A 26,182-nucleotide genomic window follows, 5' to 3' on the forward strand; every position below is an offset into this window, starting at 1 on the left:
GTAGATCTCAACCGATATAGCAGCTATCTTGTTTTTTTTTATTATCGTGACTCACTTGATAACTAAATCAAATTTTCTGATTAAAATTGCTAAAAATTCAAATTTATGGATATTTAATAATAGTTATTGCAAGAGTATGTGAAATTTTGTTTGTTTTCTGATGAGAATCACAACAAATGTTCAATATATTCATTCTAACACAACAATCCACACATTTAGTGATTGACGTACACCACTCAAAAATTCCTGGCTGCTCCCTGATTGTTTGAAAAGGGCGGAAAACTCTATCTCCTAACTGATGAACATAAAGCATAAAGGTAATAGTAAGATGCATACATATATGAACATGAAACTGTTATGTTTACAAGTAAAAGAAAAACAATGCAAGTAAAAACAACCAGCCGGCCTCCGTGGCGCAAGTGGTAATGTCTCGACCTTTCATGCGGAGGTCCCGGGTTCGAATCCCAGTCAAGCATGGCATTTTTACACACGCTATAAATCATTCATCTCATCCTCTGAAGCAATTCTAACAGGTGGTTCTGGAAGTTAAACAAAAAACAAACCGACTGTTTCAGTTGCAGTTTATCATAAAGTTAAAGGTTTATATAGCCTTTATTATTAATAAAATTTGTTTGAATATGTAGTTTACATATTTTTTTAAATTTCATTTTCAAAATTTGTTTGAGTAAATTATGTATTTGATTTTCACATTTTTTTTGTTACTGAGAAATAATTTTTCTAAGCTATCTCTTACAATTATTAGATTTTCATAATGTTGAATTTTTAGCAATTTTAGTCAGAAAATTTAATTTAGTTATCAATTAAATCACGATAATAAAAAAAACAAGATCTCCTCCATATCGGTTGATGCCTACTTTTTGCAATAACTGTTGTTTTTCGTCAAATTTTTATGACTAAGGTGTCATTTTTTTCACAAAAAAAGTGCTTCATAATTTTTATAATACTACATAACTTGATAAAACAAATAATTCCTAAGATATTTAAGAATGAAAAATTGAAACGACCGCCATTTTGAAATTTGTCAATGAAGAGTATTGTTATTTTTATCCTTTTAAAAAAATGTTAATTTAAATTAAATAGAAAATTTTATTGCGTTATCTCCAAATAATTTTTTTCTTAAAAAACACAAAATGGCAGACAGACAGAAAAATATGCGTTTTCGGACTTATGTTCATTGGTCATTTTTTCTTCAGTATGTTAAATAGAACTTATAAAAGCCTGTGAAACAGTATTTGAACAAAAATAATCTTGAAACAACTGCTTCATTAGGTGCTACTTAATCGGAAAATGACTAACTTTCAAGTAATATCGTAGTGTATATTTAGTTCTATAAGTGATAATTTCAGTCCGGTTATCTCCGGACTATATATATATATATATATATATATATATATATATATCCGTCGATCTTCGTGGGGGAGTTGTAGCATCTTGGTCTTTCATTGGAGGTACCGGGTTCGAATGCTGGTCAGGCATGGAATTTTTCCATACTAAAAGTTTCCATTTACATATTCTAGCGTTCAAGTTTGTTTGTAAACTTCTATGGTGAATTAATTCAATAGTAAAAAAAAGAAAATCTTGTTGCAGTTGATATTTTCTTTCTTTTTTTATCCATTTATTTGATTAATAACGTTTGATCTTTAGATGAGTTGAAGCAGTATTGTAGCTTTGAACCCACCGGTTTGGTCTAGTGGTGAACCCATCTTCCCAAATCAGCTGATTTGGAAGTCGAGAGTTCTAGCGCTCAAGTCCTAGTAAAGTCAGTTATTTTTACACGGATTTGAGTACTAGATCGTGGATACCGGTGTTCTTTGGTAGTTGGGTTTCAATTAACCACACATCCCAGGAATGGTCGAACTGAGACTGTACAAGACTACACTTCATTTACACTCGTTCATATCATCCTCATTCATCCTTTGAAGTATTATCTGAAAAGTAATTACCGGAGGCAATACAGGAAAAAGAGAGAAAGCATTATAGCTTTGACGCATGAGGCACAGCCAAAGCTGCTTTCTGTGAGAGTACTGATGTTAGCAATATAACAGTCCCGTTGACGAACAGAGTGAATATATCAATTATAAAACTATATTACTTGAATTTCAGTGGGTTTGATACACAAATTTATGATATATTATGCTCAGTAAAATAATCAAATGAACACCAGTTTATTTTTCTTGGCAAACCTGGCATAAGATTTTCATTATTTATAACGGTTGTGTAGTTTTCAGAATGACTTCTCACTAGTGTCCGATCGCTTACAATTGTATGATCATATTAATTAACGTAGAAATGCACCCTACACCTGGCATTAAAAAAATTTCTTCAATTTGTGTTCGTAATACGATTATGTAATTTGTATTATAAATCAACATTTTAAATAACGTCTTGAATGTTGTTTCATATCTTTAGAATTATGGACTAAATAATAAAAAAAATGGAAACTTTTTTTGCGTTAATACAAGATAATAAATCAGATAAATAATATGAATTCGATTTTAAAAATATGAAGACGACCTTGAAAACAACTATCAAATCAAAAATTAAAAAGAAAATTATTATCGAGTAAACTTTAAAATTTGAAGTATCTTTTTCTTAATAATCAAAACCTCATGTAATGAATCTGTTATCATAAATGTCATGTTGTTAGTACTTTATAAATCGAAAAAGAATAGAAATTGTAAGTATATTATCTGTGGATGAGAAATAAAAAAACAGTTTAATTTACCAAAAAAGATCAATACATCTTAAACTTGATGATCTCAAACATGAAGAATGAGAGAAAAATGAAGGATAAATGAAGAAATGCAATTAGTATGACTGGGTTTGATTAGATGAGAAGGGGGGAAGTGGTCTAATATTCTTTCGATTAATTTCTGTGCTGTCACTGTACTATCTTTGCTTGTATTTACTTTATTATTTTGTTTTGATGTAATCCTTTTAACTTCAAAAGGATTATGATTCTTTTCTACGTCTACTAATCAATCATTAGATTCTTTATATATCTTTATACAATGCACTTGTTAGGATTAAAAGCAAGCATTAGGGTAAACAAAGCAGTTCACAATGCAGCTTAAATTGACCTAGCCAGCTATCCGGTGATAGCAAGGTGTTGTTCTTGGTCTGTAGAAAATAATCTTAGGTTTTTTTATTTATAAATGCTATTATATAAAGAGGTAAGTCTATTTTATTTCTCTGGAACTAATGAAAGATTACTTCACCGTAATTTTAAAAATTTACTTCTTCCAAAGCTATGATCATGTAGTGATTATATCGTTTTTCATTCCGACCTCTCTGCCCTTTACCTCCTTTGACATATTATCTAATAATATGTCAAAAGATCATTACATAAAGAGTTTTTCCATTAAGGGTCATTTGTCATTTTAAAAATATATATTATTTCGAAAAATTGTCGTTATCTTCAATAACGTTATTTCAATCAATCTAAGGTAAAAAACCTACGATTAAATTTGGTACACGATATCTAATAAATGGCCGCAGTGTTCTCTGTTATAAATATTAATTCTATGAAGTAAGTCTACATCACGTTTTCATATAATTGCGTTTTTATATAATCTTAAATAAAATATTTATGCTGGTTGACATTACAATATTATTTATGCTGTTGATGTTCTGCCAACATTACATAACTCTGCTTTCAACAGCTTCAATATTCTACTAAAGAGCTTCAACTATTAGAAGATTATTAACATAGATTTGTCCCTTCACAAAAACCCAAAGAAAATAGTCAAGAGATGTTAGATTATATGATTTAAGTCTTAGACTGCATTCTGTTTTGTGAGATAATACTGGGGATTTTTCCGTAATAATACAGTCGTTTGGTTCGTAGAGCCATCCTGCTGGAAATAAGCATCGTCCGACGTTGGTAAAAAGAAGTCTTATTAAATCGAGCAGTAGTGCTTCGCATTGATTGTAACCAGCAGTCTATTAATGTAATCCTTTTTATTGTGAACAGAATAACACCTCATTTTCAGATAGGTTGATAAATAACTGAGAGATGGTGAAATTGTTAAAGTGAATTGCAAAAGTTTTGAGTAAAAACAGGCATAAAATTACCTGACAAGACAATTATATTTGATACATTTTGTTGATGTAAAGGGTTAATCTAATTAAAAGATTCAATAAAACTAATGTTTACTGATTAAAACATTTATACGGCCGCCATATTTGAATTTCCGAAGGTAAAATTGTCAAAGTTATTTATTTTATAAAATTTGCTGTCGGGTATAAACAGAGTGATCAACTCAAGATGGCTACCATTGGAATCTTAGAAACTTGTTTTATGGGAAACATTGAAAAGGGAACCTTCCCTAGATTTTTCCATACATTAAAAATAAAGAATTATCACTATTGAAATCTTCGCCTTTCTAATACGGCGGTCAACTTCATTATTTCAAACGTATTTTATGATTTTATTGCATTTGTTTTTTTATTGCATCGCATATGTGGACGTCAGTCATAATAAAATTTATTTGTGTAGCTGTCAAGAGACTACTATCAAGTTATCGAGTAGGATGTAAAAAGAGGTCGATTTTTAATTCAGATGCTTATCTGAATGATATCTGATGTTATCTTCTAATACTAATAATTTTTTAATATTCTAAAATATACAAAAAACCGGCAATAAATTATATAACTTTCCCGGCTACGCTGGTCAGTTTATGCAACTCATTTTTGAATTGCGTATTTGAATTTTTTCGATTTTCTTTTTATATTTGGGAGCTTCCTCTTCAGGAAAGGGTATTAAGTTAATTTAGTGATTATTCTTTAACAAAATAATTTTTGATCATTAAAAATTAGAAATTACGAAAATTGTTTTTTTCGTTTTGGCGGCTCCCATACTCAGGGGGAAGCATTCGGATAAAAGTAATTTTTAAGAAAATAATCCTTTTTTATAATACTCCCTAGTGGGGAAAATAAATATCAAACTTTTTTTTTTTTTTATCTAAAAAGATTAAGATACAGCCATTATTCTAAATAAACAACGTTGTAATTTTCTGGAAAGAGAGTGAAAATTTTTGGCTAATCTTTTTTCACGAAATATTAAAGACTATCAAAGAATAATATGTTTATAAATGCAATGATTAACTTGTGAGATGGATTTAATTTATGAATCTCTTTTTTTCAATTAAAAACACATTTTTTGTTACCACAGACATGAGTTGGATGGACAAAAAGTTTTATAGTAATTTAAAAGCCAACCGATGTAAAAAATATAAATGAAAAAACTCTCATTAACTCCTCTTCTGAGGCAAGATATAGCTAAAAAGAGAAAAATATATAAAGTCACTTTTTGGGGGAGGGAGGTGAGTATTAAATAAAAACGTTTGGTAATTTTGATTACAAATAAAAAAAATAATTCCAACTTTTGTAAGAAGAACCTTTTGCTTAAATGAGTCGGTAAAGATTTTAAATCTTATTTCGGCTAAAACACCCCCATCCTTTTTTCCAGTTTTTACAAAAACTGAATCCATTCTTTTCTCCCGAAGGTAGTAACTATCTACCAAGCTTGAAGAAGAAAATAGGTCAACGGGATCCAGAGTTATAAGACCTCTCTCTCTTTTCCTGTTTAGCCTCCGGTAACTACCGTTTAGATAATACTTCAGAGGATGAATGAGGATATGAGTGTAAATGAAGTGTAGTCTTGTACATTCTCAGTTCGACTATTCCTGAGATGTGTGGTTAATTGAAACCCAACCACCAAAGAACACCGGTATCCACGATATAGTATTCAAATCCGTGTAAAAATAACTAGCTTTACTAGGACTTGAAAGCTGGAACTCTCGGCTTTCCAAATCAGCTGATTTGAGAAGACGCGTTCACCACTAGACCAACCCGGTGGGTCAGAGTTATAAGACCTAATACTGGCCAACATACATACTTTGTATATATGTACATAGGTTACGTACAAACGTCTATCTGATAAAAATAGATTGTTTGAACTTTGAAGATTTGGAATAACAAATTTTTTCGCAGATTATTTCCGATTTATTTAAATAATCTTTTTTGTTAAAATTTCTTTTAAATGTCTCCTTAAGAGCCAAACTTAAAAAAAAAAAAAAAAATTTCTAGATTTTTTTTTTACCAATCTGTACTGCAGCTGCTGTAGCAGCATATATCGCTACAGTTGGGAAAATAATATGCAATTTGGGAAGAAGTAAGCTTTTAAATAATGAAAAAAATTTCAAACTGCTTCGGTATACGAATAGTTATTGAGAATTTACCTATTTTTATAAAAATTATCTTATTCATTTACTTACATTGTAATATTTTGTATTGCATTAATATGAATTTATTCCCAGGTGTTGCATAAATTCAAAAATAAATAATAGTGGGTTTATAAAAATTGTTGAATAAATGCACAGTGCATTAAAGAAAATACACGTTAATATTTATTCCAAAAATAGGATAAAAATTTTCCTTAGTTTACAGATATACATACACACACACACACACACACACACACACACACACACACACACACACACACACACACACACACACACACACACACACACACACACACACACACACACACACACACACACACACACACACACACACACACACACACACACAAACAAACAAACAAACAAACACACACACACACACTCAAATGCGTGACTCATAAAACAAAATGTAAGAAAGCTTTTTCAAAATATTTTATTAATAATATAAAATGCTGTATTTATTAAAGTAAAACGGTATTAAATTTTATCAGTATAGTTAAATGAATCGTAATATACTGCAGGCTACAAAATATCAATATCTGTAATACGAAATGAAAAAATACTTGTAACATTTTTCAGATGTAGAATATTTTTAAAATAGAATTACAAAAAAACAAATAATAATGATAATTTAGTTTCAAACCTACCTTGAAAATTTTTAAATAAAATTTATCAGGATATTAATGTTATGCTGTAAATTAAATCTTATAAAAAAAAATCCTTGTTTATTTTTTTATCATAATATTTATGCGTTTATAAATTATTTATAAAATAAGAGAAATTATAAAGAGAATAATTTATTTTACAATTAACTGATGTCTATCTATTATAATAATATTTTTTATTATTATTGTTTTTTTCTATAGAAAAAGTATTTCATTCGGTAACAAATAAACATTATCATATACGTCGGTTCAATTGTATAATAATAAAAATAATATTTTTTTTATTACATCAGAAGCGTTGATGATAAAAACTTATATCAATCGTAAGTAAAATGATTGTAACGAGGTCTCTGATGAGTTACAAAAAAACAAAAAACTGGCATATCGAGGGCTCAGCCCTCGACATGCTACTACTTAGAAAGAAAATTAAGTGGAACATAAAAGTATGCAATATACAATCAAAAAATTAATAAAAATGTAAATTTTGAGATACGTGACTATATTAACCGTATTTTTTCACTCCCTTGACCAATTGCAACCAGAATTAAATGATATTAAAGATTCATTTTCAATGGTCATCGCTGAAATTTGTCATAAAAATCGATTTATTCATTCTGAAGATAAAAAGCAAATCGATAATTGATATGAGAAAAATAGGCTTATTATTCTAAACCCGTGAATATGTACACTAAATAACGTACAATTGTTTTGGTCGTTTTAATATTTTGTTTAATGTTTATTTTTATCATATTAATAAATTATTTTAGTTGCTTTCAAATTTATTTTAATAATCTTTGTCTGAATTTTCGTGATTTATAAGTATTATTTTACTAATTTATTAACTACATATATATATTAATATTATTATCACGAAACCATAAACAAGTATTAGATTAGTACTTTATTAATCTACCGGGTTGGTCTAGTGGTAAACCTCGTCGTCCTAAACCAGCTCGAGAGTTCTCAGGGTCAAATCTTAATAAAGGTAGTTGCTTTTATTCGAATGTGAATACTAAAGCGTGGATACCGTTGTTCTTTGGTGGTTGGATTTAGATTAACCACGCGTCTCAGGAATGGTCGGTCTGAGTTTGTTCAAGACTACACATTTACCGGTACAGTTACATTACACTGATAAGACGCTAATGACTTTAATTGTTGATGCGACAATAAATAAAAAAGTATTTTAAAAACAAGTAGATTAAATTTTTATTTACATATAATTAACATTTTTTGTTATTCGCTTTCGAACAATCACGCCAGATACGTATTAAAAATTTTTGCTTTTGATAAATAACTTTTACTTTTTTCTTATGTATTGTTTTCATGAAAATCGGTGCATTCTTTCTGGAGTTTGACGAGCAAAAATAAATCACTCAACGAATTATCCTTTTTCAATATCTAGGAAACAAAAATAATTTATTTGAACTTACACGAATTTTAAAACGATTATAAAAAAGAAAGATGTTGGTTTTTAAATATCAAATATACGAGTACATACAGAGATGCGATGTTATTATTATAATTTCATATTAATTTACATAAAAATAATACGAACATAAATTAATCAACTAGAGTAATTAAGTTTACGTGCAATGAATATAATTTTTTATTATAATTTACCTGCGGTAAACTGCAGATTATTGAGCCGATCCACGCACCAGATAGCAATACTTTTCCTCTTCTGTCAACGTCACATATATTCATAGGTTTCAAAACAGCGAAGTACCTGAAAATTATTTATAGAAAATTATATTTATTACTCCATAAAATAATAATATAATTAAATAACAAAACTGTAAAATTTTAGGTTCATTACTAGAAGTTCACTGCGTTGATTACATTAAATTCAGAAAGATTTTCATAACCTTTTGCCAAAAATTTTTAAAAACAAGCTAATTTTGTTTTTGCGAAATTCTCAATCCGTATTCCTAAATAATTCACTGATTTTTTTTTTCAACCTCTGAGAGCACTGTTAGGTATTGCTTCAGAGGATGAGATGAATGACAAGTAGCATGTGAAAATGCCATGTCTGACGGAGATTCGAACCAGGGACCTCCGGATGAAAGACCGAGACGCCACAACTCGCGCCACGGGGACCGGAAATTACACTGATCTATACATACAAAATTGTATCATCATATCAGAAAAGAAATTTTTGTGATTTCTTGACTAGATGATAATTTCACATATTTTATTTGTTCGACAAAACGATGTTATGAGTCGGTCGACTTTACGGGATTTCTCTCGTGTAAAATTTAAAAGGAATTTAAAAAGACAATGAGAACAAAAAATCTTATTGACTGAACTAACCATAATCTATTTTTTCTATCGATTTTTATGATTTTATTATTAGTATTTTGATTTGATATATATGATTGATATGAACGATAATTAAATTTTATAAAACTTTCGATGACTATTTAACCTTATGAAAATAAGAAAATTAGTACAGGATTACGTTCCCAGCTGACGTACTGTAAGTGACACAGGATTATGCAGAATAAGAGATTGTTCTGGATGAGGCTTATTTTCGACATAGGTGCAAAATGCCTCAATAATTTTTTTTTTAAACTGATAAATTAACTTTTTCATTTATCATTCACAGTTAAATTATTACAATAATAAAAAAGAAAAAAATCATGTATTTTTTACAAACTATTCTGGAAATGTTAAATTCAAACATTTACTTACTTGATAGAGATAATAAAACAATTCTAATTTTCACCGACTCCTTAGCACGTATAATGATGTTTTAAGGATAAACGGTGGATAAATGATTTTATCCATCGTTTAAACAATTTAAACAATAAAGTTTAAGTATTAAGCTATATATAAATTTCGGGAAAGAATTCATCATCTCGTTAAAAGAATTTCTAAAATAAAATAACCATATAAGTAACCTCAGTGAATATAATAATTATCTCTTTAAAATATGTTTAAATAAAGTTTGATTTTTTTTTTTTTTTAAATACCAAAGTAAACGATATGGACCACTGTAAATTTATGATTAACTCGAGGTAGATATTTGAGTTATGCACACAAGTACTGCGGAAATTATATTGAGTTAATAGGAACGATGCTTGGCTGCATTCCTAACGTAATTAAATTATGTCGACATTAATTTCGTCTGTATATTTTAGAGTTTTTAACTTAAAAAAATAAAAATTATTAATTAAACAAATAAACAACATTTCACAAAGTATTAATATGTGTAAAAAAAAATTATGTTATTTTAATAAACTTTTGAATTAAAGATAAATAGAAGTAAATAGAGAGATTGAATATCTTGAAGAAAGAGACGGATCTGAACCACACTTTCCTGGATAGAATTAAAGAGTATTCAAAAAGTGATGCGACCTTATGAAAGAATGTTTCCTTCTTTTTTTGCAAGTTTAATTGAAGAAAATTGAATAAAAATGGGTAACACAATGCAGCAGAGAATATTCATTGTCTCCCAATCTCTCAATACATTAGATGTACCAGTTATACCCAGACCCAGAATGCCTTTACAGAAAGTATAGTGTGGATACACCAAATGAGTCCTCCATCAAGCATCTGTACGACAAGTTCCAAGAGACAGGGAATGTGGCAGATGCAGCCAAAAGTTGTCGATCAAAAGTGCTAACACCAGAAAATTTGATATTATGTTATTCCCAAAAAGTCTGTGCGACGCCTACCTAGCCAGTCTGGTTTCTCCGTTGGTAGTGCACACACGGCATTGGGCTAGTGCTTAAAAAGCATCTACACAGAATTCCACACATGAATGTTGTTCACTAGTTGCTACCTGCAGACACTGGAAAACGTGTAGCTTTCTGTCAGTGGTTTACATCATCTGTAACGCAAATGTGGAAAAACTCGATCGTTGGTTTTGGTCTGACAAGAAATGATTCCTTGATGGATACGTGAATGCACAAAATTCACGCATTGTGCGTGTTTGTGTGCAATTTCAAGTAAGCGAATCTTTATGATATTCTTTCACGGCTCAATGAACAGTGAGCACTTCATACAGATGGTGTAACAATTTTTAAACACTATTTCTGCAGACCGGCTACAGTGTACGTGGTTTCACTAGGACAATGCTACGGCTCATACAGCCAATAACACTATGACTTTCTTGGATTAGTGTTTTCATGAACAAGTGATTTCGAAGGGGTTGTGGTCCCCTCGGTCTCCTAATTTGTCCCCTTCCTGTCTGCTTCTTGTGCGGACATGTTAAGGATGCTGCTTACAAAACTCATCCTTACACCATTCCCGAATTGCGGAGCGAAATTTATGTGTAGCTGTAATTCCTCAAAAAACGTTACAACATGTTTAAGAGCATGTAACGTCGTATTCAATTATGTGATTCGCTCCGAAATTTATGTGTAGCTGTAATTCCTCAAAAAACGTTACAACGTGTTTAAGAGCATGTAACGTCGTATTCAATTATGTGATTCGCTTAATGGAGGCCACTTTCAACAACTATTGTAATTTATTCATTTTCACAAATGTTGTGTCACTTTTTGAACAGCTGCATGAAAAAATTATAAAGCAGTAAATATCAAGATGTGATTACTTTAAACATAAAAGAAAGTGCCAAATGATAATGAATTGGAGAAATTATACTACTTTCAAAAAGCTCTTACCTCTGCATCGGTGTGAAAAAAATTATATAATTTTAAAACTGAATGAAAAAAAAATGTTGAGAAAAACTTAAGCGAAAAACAATATTGTTTCCGCTCCGGAAGAAGCATAATTGATAAAATTCTCTGTGATAGGAAACTAACCTAAAAACCTAACTAACCTATTTATTAAAGATTGATAGGTGTCAGACAAGAATATTTTTTTTTACCTGTTATAAATGAGGTAAGAAAAATATTTATAATGATAAATACGATTATGAAATGTGGATAATATATGAAAGAGAGTGGAATAAGTTGCAGCCAGTTATAAAATGAAGTTTTTAAAAATGTAGAAATGATAAGAACCAACAAAATAAAAATACAGAGATCGGCAAAAATTTAGTAGTAAGTAATTTAAGAGATAGAAGGAAATATATCGAGATGGCTAGGGTATGTAAACAGAATGTTAAAATTCTAAAAATTACATAAAAAAAATTCAATGAAAAAGGAAAGCGATCAATAGGAAAGCCATGTAGAAAATGGATAGAAGGTAAAAAATTAGATTTGTAAAAAGTGATATTCGTGAGACAGAGTAGGAGCAGTGGTTGGAGAATGAGAGGACGAACAGGTGTCGTTGGTTAATACCTAAAACCATATTAAAGTAAAAGAGGAGCACTCAATACAAGTATTACGTACGTTAAAAAAAGGTAAGTTAAAAAAAAGGGATGAAATTACAAGATGACATGTGAAATATGGGGACCGGAAAAATATTCAATAGTGTTGACTCTCACACGAATAAAAATATACTGATATATTGTATGTATTTTTGGTTTAGTATGAAACTAAAAATTCGTAATTTATACTTAAAGATACTTCTTAATCATTTCTGTACGTTTCCTGAAAGATAGTGTGGCGTGACATGTCTAAATCGCCTATGAGATGATTATCATTTTTCGGAAATTGTTTTTCTGAAGGGCTGTGATGGTGGAGAAAGGTGTTGACGTAAAGAATTCAATTTTAGTCTTTGTGAAGAATTTCGTAAAATACAAACCAAAGAATGTCAGCTATCATTCGCAAAGATTTTAATTTAAAATAATTAGCTATTACTGAAGGTTTGTTAAAGAAAAAAAGTAAGAACTCATAGATCCAGAGAAGGATTATCAAAAATTAATTATTAATGTGCTAATATATGTATGTTCATTTTTTATGTATTTTTTTAAAGAGGAATTTGCAGGCAAATAGTATGATTTATGCAAAAAACTGTTTTTAAGTAACTTCTTGTATTAAAAAAATAAAAAATAATAATAGAAATTTGATTACAGAAACATTTGAAGGTATACAAAATCCCGTTATCTAGTGACCATGATTTTTTATGATTTTACATTACTGTATTTTGAAAAGTTAAATAATTTAAACTTCAGAGCATTTTATAGTACAAAAAAGTTCAGTATAAGGAGAACATGTGACGCTCAATATCGGTTCACTCAAGTAATTAAAACTTTCTAACACCGATTTAGAAGACCTTGCCACTTATATTCTTATCGTCAAATTGGAAAAATTATTTTACAGGAAATAGTTTAAACGACTTACTACAATTCATTTACAGCACGTATATAGAAATAAACTATGATGGAAAACGATTTTAATTTACAACTTTGACGTATTTCGAATATTAATCAGAAGATGTGTAATGAAATATCTTTATCACTTTAATTTTAACTCCTCAAAAAAAAAGTCATATTTATTAATAATGTAATATTTTATAAAATATGAAAACTTTACTAAGGAAATTTCAGTATTAACAATCACAATTAAAACGGATTATTGGGGTCAATTTTAAATGAAATTTGATTAAAGATCCCTAATAATATTTTAGTGAATAAATTAAATTAAAAATTTTACTAGGAAAAATTAAATGCATAATACGACATTCTATAAGATTACAGTTTAGGAAGCGTACAAATAAAAAATGAAAGTAAAAAATGAAGCGTACAAATTAGAGTTGTAATTTATGACTGATTTAATTTCACTCTGGTAAGTTTCTTCCTTTCTTGGACAAATGATCACCTAATAATTGATGATTTCAGTTATTTATAACCGCTCAAATATATTTATTATTGTATTTTAATATGTGTTTATTTATTAGGGTGAGTATGTATGTTTGTTTGTGCGTGTTTCAGAGTGATACACGAAGAATTTAACAAACTTTCAGGACATGTTCTGCAGATAGAAAACGTTTATATAAACACAGGTTTGGAAACGCTTGGTTAGCGAAAGATTACTCCCTATTTCTACACCTTCGGTAAAATTAAGCATACGGTAATTATTAGTACCCCAATTAAGGGATAAATTTAGTGGTTTTATTGGACTTTATTAATATCATTTTATTCAGATTGTAATTCGGTGTAAATTTTTTTTGAAACATTTATGTGTTTATTACCAATTTAATAAAGTTATTTTACGTCTAACATAAAACAGTGTGTTTTTCGAAAAAAACATATGTTCTGGCTTAATTTTATTGAAGGCGCAGAAACCAGAGCCAAATCTTTTGTCAGCCGACACTCGTTAACGAAGGGTTTCTGAACCTATATTTATGTGAACGTTTTTCTTTATTTCATTAGTAGAACATTTATACTGAAAGTTTGTTAAATTATTTGTGAATAATTTTGTATATCGGCCATCCCAAATGAAACTGTGCACCAAGTTTACTAAAATTTAATTTATTACATTCAAATATAACGATAGAAACCAGGAATAATACTACGATGAAATTCTATCTAAATGAGATGATCAACATGTTCATCATTTACTTCTAGGCAAGCCTGAATATGTTCCAACATATTCAAAAAAAAATTCCAATTTTTTCGTCATGTAATGATTGTTATACGATCTCATGTAGATTATTCATAGACCACAGTCAACTATTCTGGCTGCTGACATGACCGGTAAATGAAACCTCATTCATCTGCAACATTGAGGATTTCTTCTCTTTTTCTTTTATAAAATCCAAAGATCACTATCAATATTCATCATGTTTAGGAAAATCAGTATTGTGTAACTGATGCATTGCAGTTATTTTGTACGGGTGTAATTTTAAATGTTTAATTAATGATCTGTTCGTACTACTCTGATATTTCTGCTTTATTGTACCAATTTTCCAATAAATGTTTTTAGATTTTGAGCTATGCGATCAGATACATCATCCAACTTTTTCTTTGTCAGGATAGATGGTCTTTCAAACGCGGGTGCGTCTTTGACAAACCTAGTTTTTCAGGACTTGATGTTGAAGTTTTACACAGCATTGCTTTGTGAAACTTTGATATCTGGAAAACTTTACGAAACATTTCCTTCACGTATTATGTGTACTTACCTTTGCAACGAAACACATTTTTAAACGAAAAATGATAGCTTCACGTATTAAAACCTTTGCCACCCACGAAAAAAAAAGCTTCAGTGGGTGTAGAAATAGAATATTTTGTTAGGGGGTCCAGGGTGCAGAGCTCTCTGGCTAAATGGGAAGGGTGGGCGAAACTAGCAAACTGCAAACTGATCAAACCCTTGCTCTGAAGAAATTACAGTACACTGATAGTTTTCATAAATTGAACAGGCTTTAATTTTTATTTATCATTATTATTCTCACAAGTATGCGTTAAATTAACACAGGGGTCCAGGGAGCAGAGACCCCTGGCTAGGAGAGAAGGGCGAACGAAGCGAGCTCAGATCAGCTACTTAAATATAAGTCATTAATGATTATAATCGTTTATTCATTATTGTAATTTTTAATAGTGAAAATAGTTTTTTTTTTACAGATGAATCAATGCATTAAATGCAAGATCAGCAGCTGGTCTTGTTGGCATCCCTGTATTTATTGCACGAGGCATTGCTGAACTAATAGCGCCAGTCTTGAATTGGCTATTTAATTTTAGTTTGCGATCTGAAACTTTTCCTGAGTACTGGAAGAAAGCTCTTGTATTGCCGACTCCAGAAAAGGACAACTTGCATGAAATATGTAGTTATTGACCTGTTTCTGAATTAAATACAATTTCTAAGGTTTTTCAGACATTAGGCTGCACGAATTTTTACGCTAATGTAGCGAAATGTGTAAATTTTCGGCAACATGGCTTTATAAAGAGAAGATCCACAGCCACCTATTTATACGATATGCCGTCTCACGTGGCGCCAGAAGTAGAGAATCAGGGGCAAGTTAACCCAATACACTCTGGTTTTCATAAGGTCTTCAACTCTGTTCCTAATGACTTACTAATTCGTAAGTTAAAACTATATGGTTTTCAAGGAGAAATGTTGTAGTAAATAAAGTCTTACCAGACAAATAGAATTTTTCAAGACAAAGTATCAGGTAAAGTTTCAAGTGAACATATTGCAAGGTCTGGTATTCCACGGAGATCTATTCTCAGTCCTCTGTTATTAATACTGTATATTAATGATATCGAAAAAGTTAGAGTCAAATATTTTAATGTTTGCCGACGATATCAAATTATATTCTAAAATTAATGGTTATGAGGCATTTTTAGCCCTTCAAAAGGATATTGATACAATTTCTGTCTGGTCCAAACGTAAGGAAATGATTTTGACAAACAGTTAAAATCAAAAAAAGTTACCAGAAACTTGATAATTTTGACAAAACAGTCGTGGATAACCTACTCCAGGAAGACATTAATGGAGAAGTACCAGTATTTAATTAATGATACGATAATTCATCGTGTGGAGAAAGTTTGGGAATAATTTTGGATACCAAGCTGCTGCTGAATAGTCATGTAGAGAAGATTACATCTAAAACCAGACGGAATCTTGGATTTCTTTTTTGAGTGAGCCGGCTTTTTCAGCGAATTGATTGCATCTTGAAGCTGTACTAGATCATGGTTAAACCGGTTTTAGAATATTGTTCAGTGGTCTGGAATTATAATAAAGCTAATACCATCAAACAGGTATAAAGAGTTCAAAGAAAATTTCTATTCAACTTGCGCTGCGTAGTTTATGTAACAGGGTCAAGCATATGAAGAACAATGCGAATTGCTTGGTTTAAAGATTCTTAGTTAGAGGAGATGCCAGCATGATGTAATGTTTATTTTTCAAGGAACTGTATGGATTTATGGATATCAATGTTTTCTGTAGTGAAATTAAGAGTGCCTATGTAAATAGTCGGAGGCATTAGTTATTTGCAAGTGAAAGAAGAAATACATTGTGGATTGTAAGATGTGTAGTGAGTTTAAAAAAGGTCAACCAAAGCATGGATGTAGATGTTTTTGACCAAATGCTATGCATTTTTAAAAATAGCCTTAAAGCCATGAAGTTATGTGGGAATTAAAATTGAATATGTTTATACCGATTGGTTTTTATTTTTTGACGAACGAAAGGATATTTTAAAAATAATATATGACATAAATCAATTATGTTTAAAAAGAAATAATGAAAGAAATGATAGAATAAATAAAGTTTTTATATGAAGCACTTGGTGTTGGATTAGTTTAGAATATAATTCAATAATGCTTTAAGGTAGATTGTTTTAGATCAACGGTTCTCAGCCTTTCAGGCTCTGTTCCTCCCTTTGAACACTGATGTAAGGTCACGCCTGCTAGCTACACCACCACCACCACCACCACCATCACCATCACAACCACTATATGTGGTCAATCGGAATATGAAACTGACGCTGAATTATTATTGATGTATCCTGTTATTTTATATTATTTGAATTAATAACATAAATTTTAAAAATAATCGATGAAAAAACATATCTACATTAAAATGTACCAATTCGTGACATTTAAAAATTAAAAATACCACCCACGTAACTTACTATATGATAGGTTTTAAGAACACTAAATGCTTTACAAATATATCTCGTATAATATAGATATTGAAAAACTTACTCTTAATGTCGAGCAGTAATAAAATTAATCCACATGCAAATTTTATTGATCCTCTGATGAAATGCAGAAAAAAATAGACAGATTGGTCTTCGATTTACAAATGCTTAAAATATTCATGAATTTAACATATATTTTAACCGATATCACCTTTTCGTTTGATTAACCCTTTTTTTTTTAAATTCATATTAAAGTTCATTTTATTATTATAAAATATATATATATATATTTCAGCGAATAAAAAAGATATTTGCTTGACCTATATGTTGATCAGTTTATGTGTATACATGTATATTTGTGAAACATACGAGCGGTAAATAAAATTCTGTTGCAATTTTCTTAAAAAAATACAATTCTTTCTCTGAAAAACGTTTTAGTCAATTATATTAAGTTAATCAGACGGATGAACAATTATTGATAATACTAACAAAGTATTGTAAACTAGATCACTATTTTAATTCAGGATTGAGGATTTTTAATACAAATTTTTTCCTACTACTACTATGCTAGTGGAGGATTATGTGTCTTTTATAAGTGATGTGTTTTGTGTGTCCATGTAAAACCTGAACCGATTTTCGTAAAATAATTGTTAAAACGGTTTATCTCACAAAAATAGTCCTGAGTGTATACAATTAGAAAAAAATTCGAGCTGTGTACACGATTTTTCAAAATTACAAGAAATATATTTTTAAACTAAAAAAATTGGTTAATTATATGAAAGTAGTTGAAAAGAGGATTAAAATATAAATATACGAATTGTAGGATCCAATAATTAACTAGACAGGAAGTCATTAGAACCTGATGATTTAAAAAAAAATTGGCATCCTGACCTGTGGGCAGGAATCAAAATGGCTGTGACCTTCCATACCAGATACCATTTCAGTAGCAATTTAGCAGTGAACTGATGTACACAGTTTGTATAATATTGACTCACTTTGTAAAATATAGAACCACAAGCTATACAACAGAAACATAGCAGCATCACACAAAACACAAGCGCATTAATACTTTTTACGTCTCAAAGTTTAATATTTATTACTTATATAAACAGTTCTTCCTAATATAATTGGAAAAACTTTGGGAACAAATTCTTCAAATCAAAAATAATTTCTATTAGCAGACATCTATATATGTAATAAAAGTAATTTTGTTTATAACTACATTGAATATGAATTAACAATAGTTGTTCGAATTGTTTCCCGTTTGAGGGAATGAATGTCTGCTCGAAGACAGGAACCAATAACTCTGTTATAACATTTTGCAATTTTATATATATCCCCGATTGATTTTGAATAATTTCATAGGTATAAAAATAGCTTAGCGTTTTTCGTTACTAACTGATCTTGAGTATATTAATGTTTTCATGGGATCCTAAAATAAAGATCAATGAAATCAACTAATATGTAATTATTATTATTTATTAAAATTATTATTTTTAAAATTAAGTAAATTATTGTTTTTATTCAGTAAATTATTATTTTTAATATAAATTTAAACAAAGTTAAATAATTAAATTTTGATTTTTTCCTGTAATATTCGATGTTTGTAAGTTTTTCTTTACTAATGTTATTTTTTCTTAGAGTTAATGAAAACTGGCTCATAATTCAGATGATAAATTCGGTTGTTTTCAATACTGTTTAAATAAATATAATTTTTCCATAATGAAATACTTAAAATTTTTTCTAATAAAAGTAAATTAATAAAAAATACCTAAGTTACGTAAATATAATTAATTTAAAAAATAAAAATTTGTTAATAAATTAAAAATTTTCTAGCAAAATATTCTCATATTAAATTTTTTTTCTTTGTTAATATCTGTTTGAACGTATATACAGAATTTTATTCATATTTCACAATATGACTTTGAAATATGGATTTACATTGAAAATTTAGGAAAAGGATTATAAAAATAATCTGTTAAGCTCTTTTGCTTTCAGAAATTGAAGGAATCCTGCATTCGGGTGGAAATAAGAGAAGGGGTTCTGAGAAACGATGTCAAAACCAAAACCTTTGGTCTTTGGAGTGGAGCAATACATTATTTTTATTATTATTTTTTCTTACATAGGCCAAAAACATTCTGAATATCAATATCGGGCTATAAATCATTACGCTACAACAATCTTAATACTACGCAATAAAGTCCAATCGATATACCTAAGAAACAAATATCACTGTTCATTTTTCTTCTGTAGGATCATTAGAAACTATTAAAAAGGATGGTGTTGCTGGATGTAATAATGGTGATAGTTCTAATTTAAATAATGCTAGAAATATTTGTACTGATGAAATAAAACTGAAAGCCGACATTCAAAATGAATGTTGACTTCTGTAATTGAATGTCACGATGTGGATGAGACATAGGTTAATTTTCATAATGATTTGGAAAATTATATTTAGCGTTTTTTATTAAACCTATAACCTCTTCTTCTTCTTCTTTTGATACCTACCATTTGGATTGGATCGACTCCTACGCCCATACGCTTTGTGGTTGTCTGATTTCACTAACAAGACGCTTCCATGCATGGCGATCCATCGGCGTTGTCCTGTCTCTTAAAAATTAATTTCTTCATAAGTAAAAAAATGAAGGAAGAAGATTCAAATCGCACATATATAATTTCTCCAAAACGTTTCCTTTTTCTTAGATCCGTCACGAGGGAGGGAGTAAAAATATATAAAAACTGAAAAAAAATCATAACTGGATTTTTAACGTTATAATAAAACGTAAGAAAATCAAGAGATAAAGCTTTTATAAGCTTTAAAATGATTTTATATTTTGCTAAAATTAATAGTTTTTTACGTTTGTTAAAAGCTCAATTTTATCTCCTTTCAACCATCTTATAGTTAGTTGTAGACTAAATATACGATTTTCTAGAACTGGAATAAATTATAACTGAATAAATTTAAATACATAAAAAAAATATATTTATTTTTTTAATTAAATGATTTCATTATTGTATCTTTTAACAACAATTTTTTCATATAGGTGACTTTTTTTATAATGCTTTAAACAAAAATACATTTAGAACGTATAAAATAAACAAAAAAATAAAATAAATAAAAAATTAAATGTTAGAATTAAAAAGAATTAAAAAAAAAATTGTTCTTGAAATCAGCTTCAAATCAAGACAGTAAGTTGTATATTCTTGTTTTCAGTTTGTTGTGGATTTTTAAATGTAGAAATTTAAAGAATTCAGCGATGTATATGTATAAAAAAAAAATCAGCTTTGCTTTTATTATTTATTTTTTAATGATTTGTTTATTACTGATTGGCTAAACGTTTATGAATAGTCAACCTAAATTACAATATGTAGTATTTATGTATATTATATTTATTGTGGGTTGGGATTAAGCAAGATTATTTTTTTAGAACATTTTTTTTATGGTACTACTTTCATGTAAAAAATTTAACGTAGGTATTAACAATCTTTTATCCTCTTAAAAGAGTATCAAAGTAATACGCTTAAGAACCAGGATATAAAGAAAATGATCTAATATTTCTCGATTTTTTTTTATAGAGGAAAATTGAATATTAAACTGGGACACTTTTGTCATTATAGTTATACAGTAACCAATTTCAATATAGTATGGAATATCCTTCAAAATTAATTTTTAAGTATTCTAATAATACTTACTTATTCAGTTTTGAATTTAAATTAACTGAGTTGATGATAATTTAAAAATATTATTTTTACATATCGTTTCATTACATTGTAAAAAAATAATTAGAGTAGAAATATAATTAGAGAAGTTGTTCCCAAACCGTTATTTCAAACTTTTCTGAAAATCACTCGCTTACTTTTCCATAAACTTTTCACTGTTAATAACTAGATTAAAAATGAATAAGCTAAAGCAAAGTTGATGTTTAGTCGGGTTAATACGATTTCCAGCCTTATCTACATAATAATATCATGTCTTTTTTCAAAAACTTTGCTTTGATTGCTCAGACTATCGTTTTTGAAACTTTAAGGTACTTTTCATCCCTAAACATTTCGTTGTATCATCCGATTATATTTATCGGTCGATTTATTTGGGAATTCGACTGAATTGTTGTTCCTTTATTCTTAAAGACAGAAGAATTTCGTATTTCATAACAAGGAAAATTCAAGGAATATCGAAAAAAAGATTTCATTCGATTAGAGAAAAAACAAAAAAGGCCATCAAAAACTTTATATAGAAAATAACGGCATAAGAAAATTGTTTTATATCGTAACAAGAAAATGATGCCTAAATTTAATTACTTTTCTACTTTTCAAATGGATAAGAAATTAATTTCAGAATTGTAGTAGAAAACTTCTAAATGAAAGTCAGAGCAATTCTGTAAGGAAAGGTAGCAAAGACATCCTAATTAAGAAAATGCAGTTTATTTATTAATCAGTTCTTACTGGTTTGTACTCTACTCTGAGCAGTATGTAAATAAATAGATGTAGATCATGTCATTAAGATAAATGTATAAAATAAATAAATAAAAGTATATATATATATATATATATACACGAGTATATATTAAGATAAATATAATAAATAAGTTACAAGAAAAAAAGGTGTGATTTAAATCCATAATATTTATTTAAATATAAAATCATGAAATAATGTTAAGGTACATTCAGTATAAACATGTTAAAACAAAATTCACACTTTAGAAAGCGGCTAATGAAAATTATTTTGAGCACGTATTTATGTACACATTAAAAGGCATGAAAAAAACATTATTTTATGGTTTGGTAAGGAGTTTTGTTATTTTTAAAGACTAAGTGATTACTCTTTTTACCAAAGAATGCGCATTTGTAAATATAGACACATGAATAAATAAAAATTTAAAAGTTTCTAAATATAAGTCTATATGATTCGTACTTACTGGAGTCAAACAATGATTTAACAGCCTGATATTGAATCTAGAAACTCGTTCTGATTTTTTGAGGAAGCCCCAACAGATGACATTATATTTTAGCCCGGAGTATGCGTAAGTATAGTAAATATTTAATAATAATGACAAGTGTTAGTTTTTAATTTAAAAAAGTCTTCGTAAACAGTTTTTGAACCTTCTGTTGTTTTCCTGTCTATGGATTATTTATTATTTTTGTGTCTGGGTATTGGTTGATTATTTTGTTTACGCGCCTGCGTGTGTGTTTTGTTTTAAATTTATATATATGTTGCAAATATGTTGGAGGATTTTAAGTCTCACTTATGCTTTAACCTACACTAAAGATATTTATGGACCTGGTACATAAGAGAATTAATTCTATTAAAAGATTTTTTGGATGTAATTGAAGGGAGTTGAACTTCATAAAAAATTACTCACGTTTGTTTCTTTACTTATCAAAATATTTAAAATTAATACAATCAGTATCATAGCAAGAAAATAGTATTAATAATACAATTTAAAGAATAAAAATTTCTTATAAAATTAACATTTTTTTTAATAAAATTTCCCATTCTTAAAAATTTACTATTTATAATTACTTCTGTCTTTCAATGTATTGATTTTTTATTTTTTCTTAAATTTTGTGTTATTACGTTTGGAAACATTTTTTAGTTTTAAGAAGAAGAAGATTATTACAACTTTAAAAAAATGAGAGTTCTATTATCTGGTTTGTTGATATACTTAAAACCAGATAAGGCTTTTAAGTTTTAAATTTCAAACGCACCCACTTGAAATTTTTTTAAGATAATTTTTTCTTTTTTTCAAGAACTGTATTTATTAGTTCGGGAACAGTCTTAAAATTCAGATCATAAAATGATTTACCATTTTAAAAATGATTTTTTTTTTAATATAATTTTTCTATAAGTTGAATTTTTAAAAGCGTTTCATTTTAAATTATAAAACAATTTATTATTATTTTCCATGAAATCAATAATTGAATTTAAATAAGTAATTAATTTAGGTCGTAAGAGTAGGCCTAATAATAACTATCAACATAATTAATGATGGAAGAATTAAATGCTAATTCTTATGCTCTATGCTAATGCCAGAAAAGTTTAAAGTTATTAATTAATTTATTTTTAAAAGTATATCGTTACATACTTAAAAAACTGCTTAAATTTCTTTTTATTCTTTCTTGAAACTTCGATGACGTCAGATTTTAATATATTTAATTCATCAATTGTGTTAATATAGAACCACTTGACTGCAGTGGTTTTTTCCCTTGGATTTTTCAATAGATAAAACACCGTTTTTTTTAATTTTTATCAATTGTACGTTAAATTTTCATCAAGGATTTCATTAATCATTGTTTAAGAATAATTAATTCGCTTTGTAATTAAAGAAAGAAAGTACTGGAGTCGAGCCACTAAAAAAACAAAAACAACAAACAAAACAAAAGGATAAATTCACGTTGTATTTAATGAAAATAACTAACGAGATACTTTATAAAAGAAGGAATTAATTCAATTGATAAGTAACCGCAAAACAATGAAAAGATGTCAGAAAACTATGAGCGCATGCGTTCACTCGTTCGTTGAAACTGTTTGCTTCATTCTGCTTTTTCATCTTTGGACTCAATCGGTTTTTATTTCAATACACTTCTTTCTTTCAAATTAAATAATTCTAAAAAATTACATGGAATCCAGCTCCCCCGTTCAAGATGTAATATCTACCACCTTATTAAAAACAAAAAACAATTAATAGTAAATTCCCTTAAAACGAAAATAACTAAATTAAATTTTATGGATGTCAATTACACAATTCTCGAGATATAAAGCCAAATACAAATTTATAACGTACAAATTTTTTCGTACAAATTTTTAACTAAGAAATTTTAAACTTAGGAATTTTTAAACTTAGTTAAATTTTAGTAATTTTTAAGTTAGGGGGTTTTAAGTTTATGATAAATAGAAAAAATCTATGGAGGATGTCATTTTTCTTTCCCGTCTATAGATTTTTTTGATTCCAAAAGAAGTATTAGCATAACTACAAAGGGATTATAGCAACTGACCAGACCTTTGGGTGTAGGGATTTTTAAAAATGTCGATATTTCAACCCATTTAGTTCAAAAAACAAAAAGAAAAATTATAGAATTTGAAGGAACATGTATATACCATGTATGTTTGTGTGTTGGGTCTGTATTTTAATTGATACTGCATTGACATTAAGTTTTAGACAAAATTAACAAAGTGGAAGGGAGAGTTTTTGTTATTTATAATTTGTAACTTTTTGTGTAGTAATCGTAAAAAATTGAGCTTTGGTACAATGAAAACAGGCTAAGTCAATTGGATTTAGGATTGGGATGATATTTAATGTTATTTATAAATAGTTTTTCCCTCATATCTCAAAAAATTGTTGACCAAAACTGTTGAAATTTAGAACACATATTTAGATTTATAAATAAATATATATATATATATATATCCAAGTGTTGGCCTAATTTTTGACCCCCCCATCAAACAAGAAAAGTAATTACAGTAATGCACTAAATTATAGTTAGTAATCTTTAATTTTTTTAGACTTGTTAAATAACATTCCAGCAAATTAGACTAACTTATTGAAGTAAATAATTATTCAAATAAATGTTTAAGCCATCCAAATAAAAAACAAAAAAATTACAAGAGCTGAATAATAAGTAAAATACCAATTTTTGTTAAAAATTAACTTTCAATAATGAAAACCCAACTGTAATTAGTATTAATGTAGATGAAACGTGACATTTTTTAAAAGAAATGGTTTCCTTAGGACTAGACTTAATATGAAAATTAAATAATTTTTAATAATTCAAAGATTTATAAAAATCTCATGATTTTGATACTTTATTTTTCAAGATGTGATTGTTATTAAAAATAACAATGACATTGTGCGGTAGCTGTCGAGCAAGCGGGTTAAGGTCAAATTGGGCCCAAATATTTTTTCAAATATTTTATTTTATTTATCTAATATTTCTTTTTAGCAATTATACTCTAGGTAAAGTATAATTTTGATGATAAAACCATAATTTGGTCTAGGAGTCAACTGCGGCCAAAAATGTTTTTACTAAGAACTAAGATTTTTTTTTTTAATTATACTTTTTATACTGCATAATTTTAGTGTAAAAACGTCACTCGATTAGGGAAGTTAAATTAGTCCCAAATTGTTTTACTCAAGTAAGTTTATATTTTTCGCAATTATGCTTTAAATATTGCCTAAATAAGTCAAATAATAGTAATATATGAAAACGCTATGACGAATTTAAAAAAAAATCTTCCAGGCCGGGAAATTTAGCAACGATTTGCCGGCTTTTTTCATTGGCACAATAATCTTGCTCAAGATTTTTTGCTCTTACAGCTGCTATCTTAGATCGCCTGCTTCACTACTCTACTATACTCAACATTAAAGGTTATAATATAATACACAACCAGGAAATGTAATTTATTATTTATTTGAGATTCCTGATATTTAAAAATTGAAAAATTATTTTTTGACTAACTTAAAGTATTAAAGTATAAAGGTGGAAAAAATTGCTTATGCAATAAGAGTTAACAAGAAATATGAATGACGTAATAAATATTTTTGTAATTGAATTCTTTTATATTAAAATTCTCTTTTAAGATTAAATCAATGTAATACAAGATAAATTGCATTTTTAAGGAACTACTGCAATGTCTACAATCTTACTACTGCAATCTTCTACAAAACTAAATAATACAGTACTGAGTCTTTTATTCTTTTAAAGAGAAATGACAATCCCATTCATTTCCGACAAACTTTCTTAAAAACTTTTTTTGATGTTCGTATTTAGATATGAACGGAAAAAACATACATCCATATTTAAACGTTGAACTGAGGTAAAAAT

General features: G+C 28.4%; 1 protein-coding gene across 5 annotated transcripts in view; it reads right to left on the bottom strand.

Annotated features, from left to right (window-relative positions):
• LOC142321764 (adipokinetic hormone/corazonin-related peptide receptor variant I-like) overlaps positions 1-26,182 on the bottom strand; it is a 737,321-nt gene that overhangs the window by 146,530 nt on the left and 564,609 nt on the right. For all 5 annotated transcript variants that reach the window (XM_075360128.1, XM_075360129.1, XM_075360130.1 and 2 more), the window contains one exon: positions 8,555-8,660. In XM_075360128.1, coding sequence (XP_075216243.1) covers positions 8,555-8,660 — 106 coding nt within the window. The remainder of the gene's footprint in view (positions 1-8,554; positions 8,661-26,182) is intronic.

This window comes from Lycorma delicatula, chromosome 3 (assembly GCF_047948215.1).
Source record: "Lycorma delicatula isolate Av1 chromosome 3, ASM4794821v1, whole genome shotgun sequence".
NCBI classification, from domain to species: Eukaryota; Metazoa; Arthropoda; class Insecta; order Hemiptera; family Fulgoridae; genus Lycorma; species Lycorma delicatula.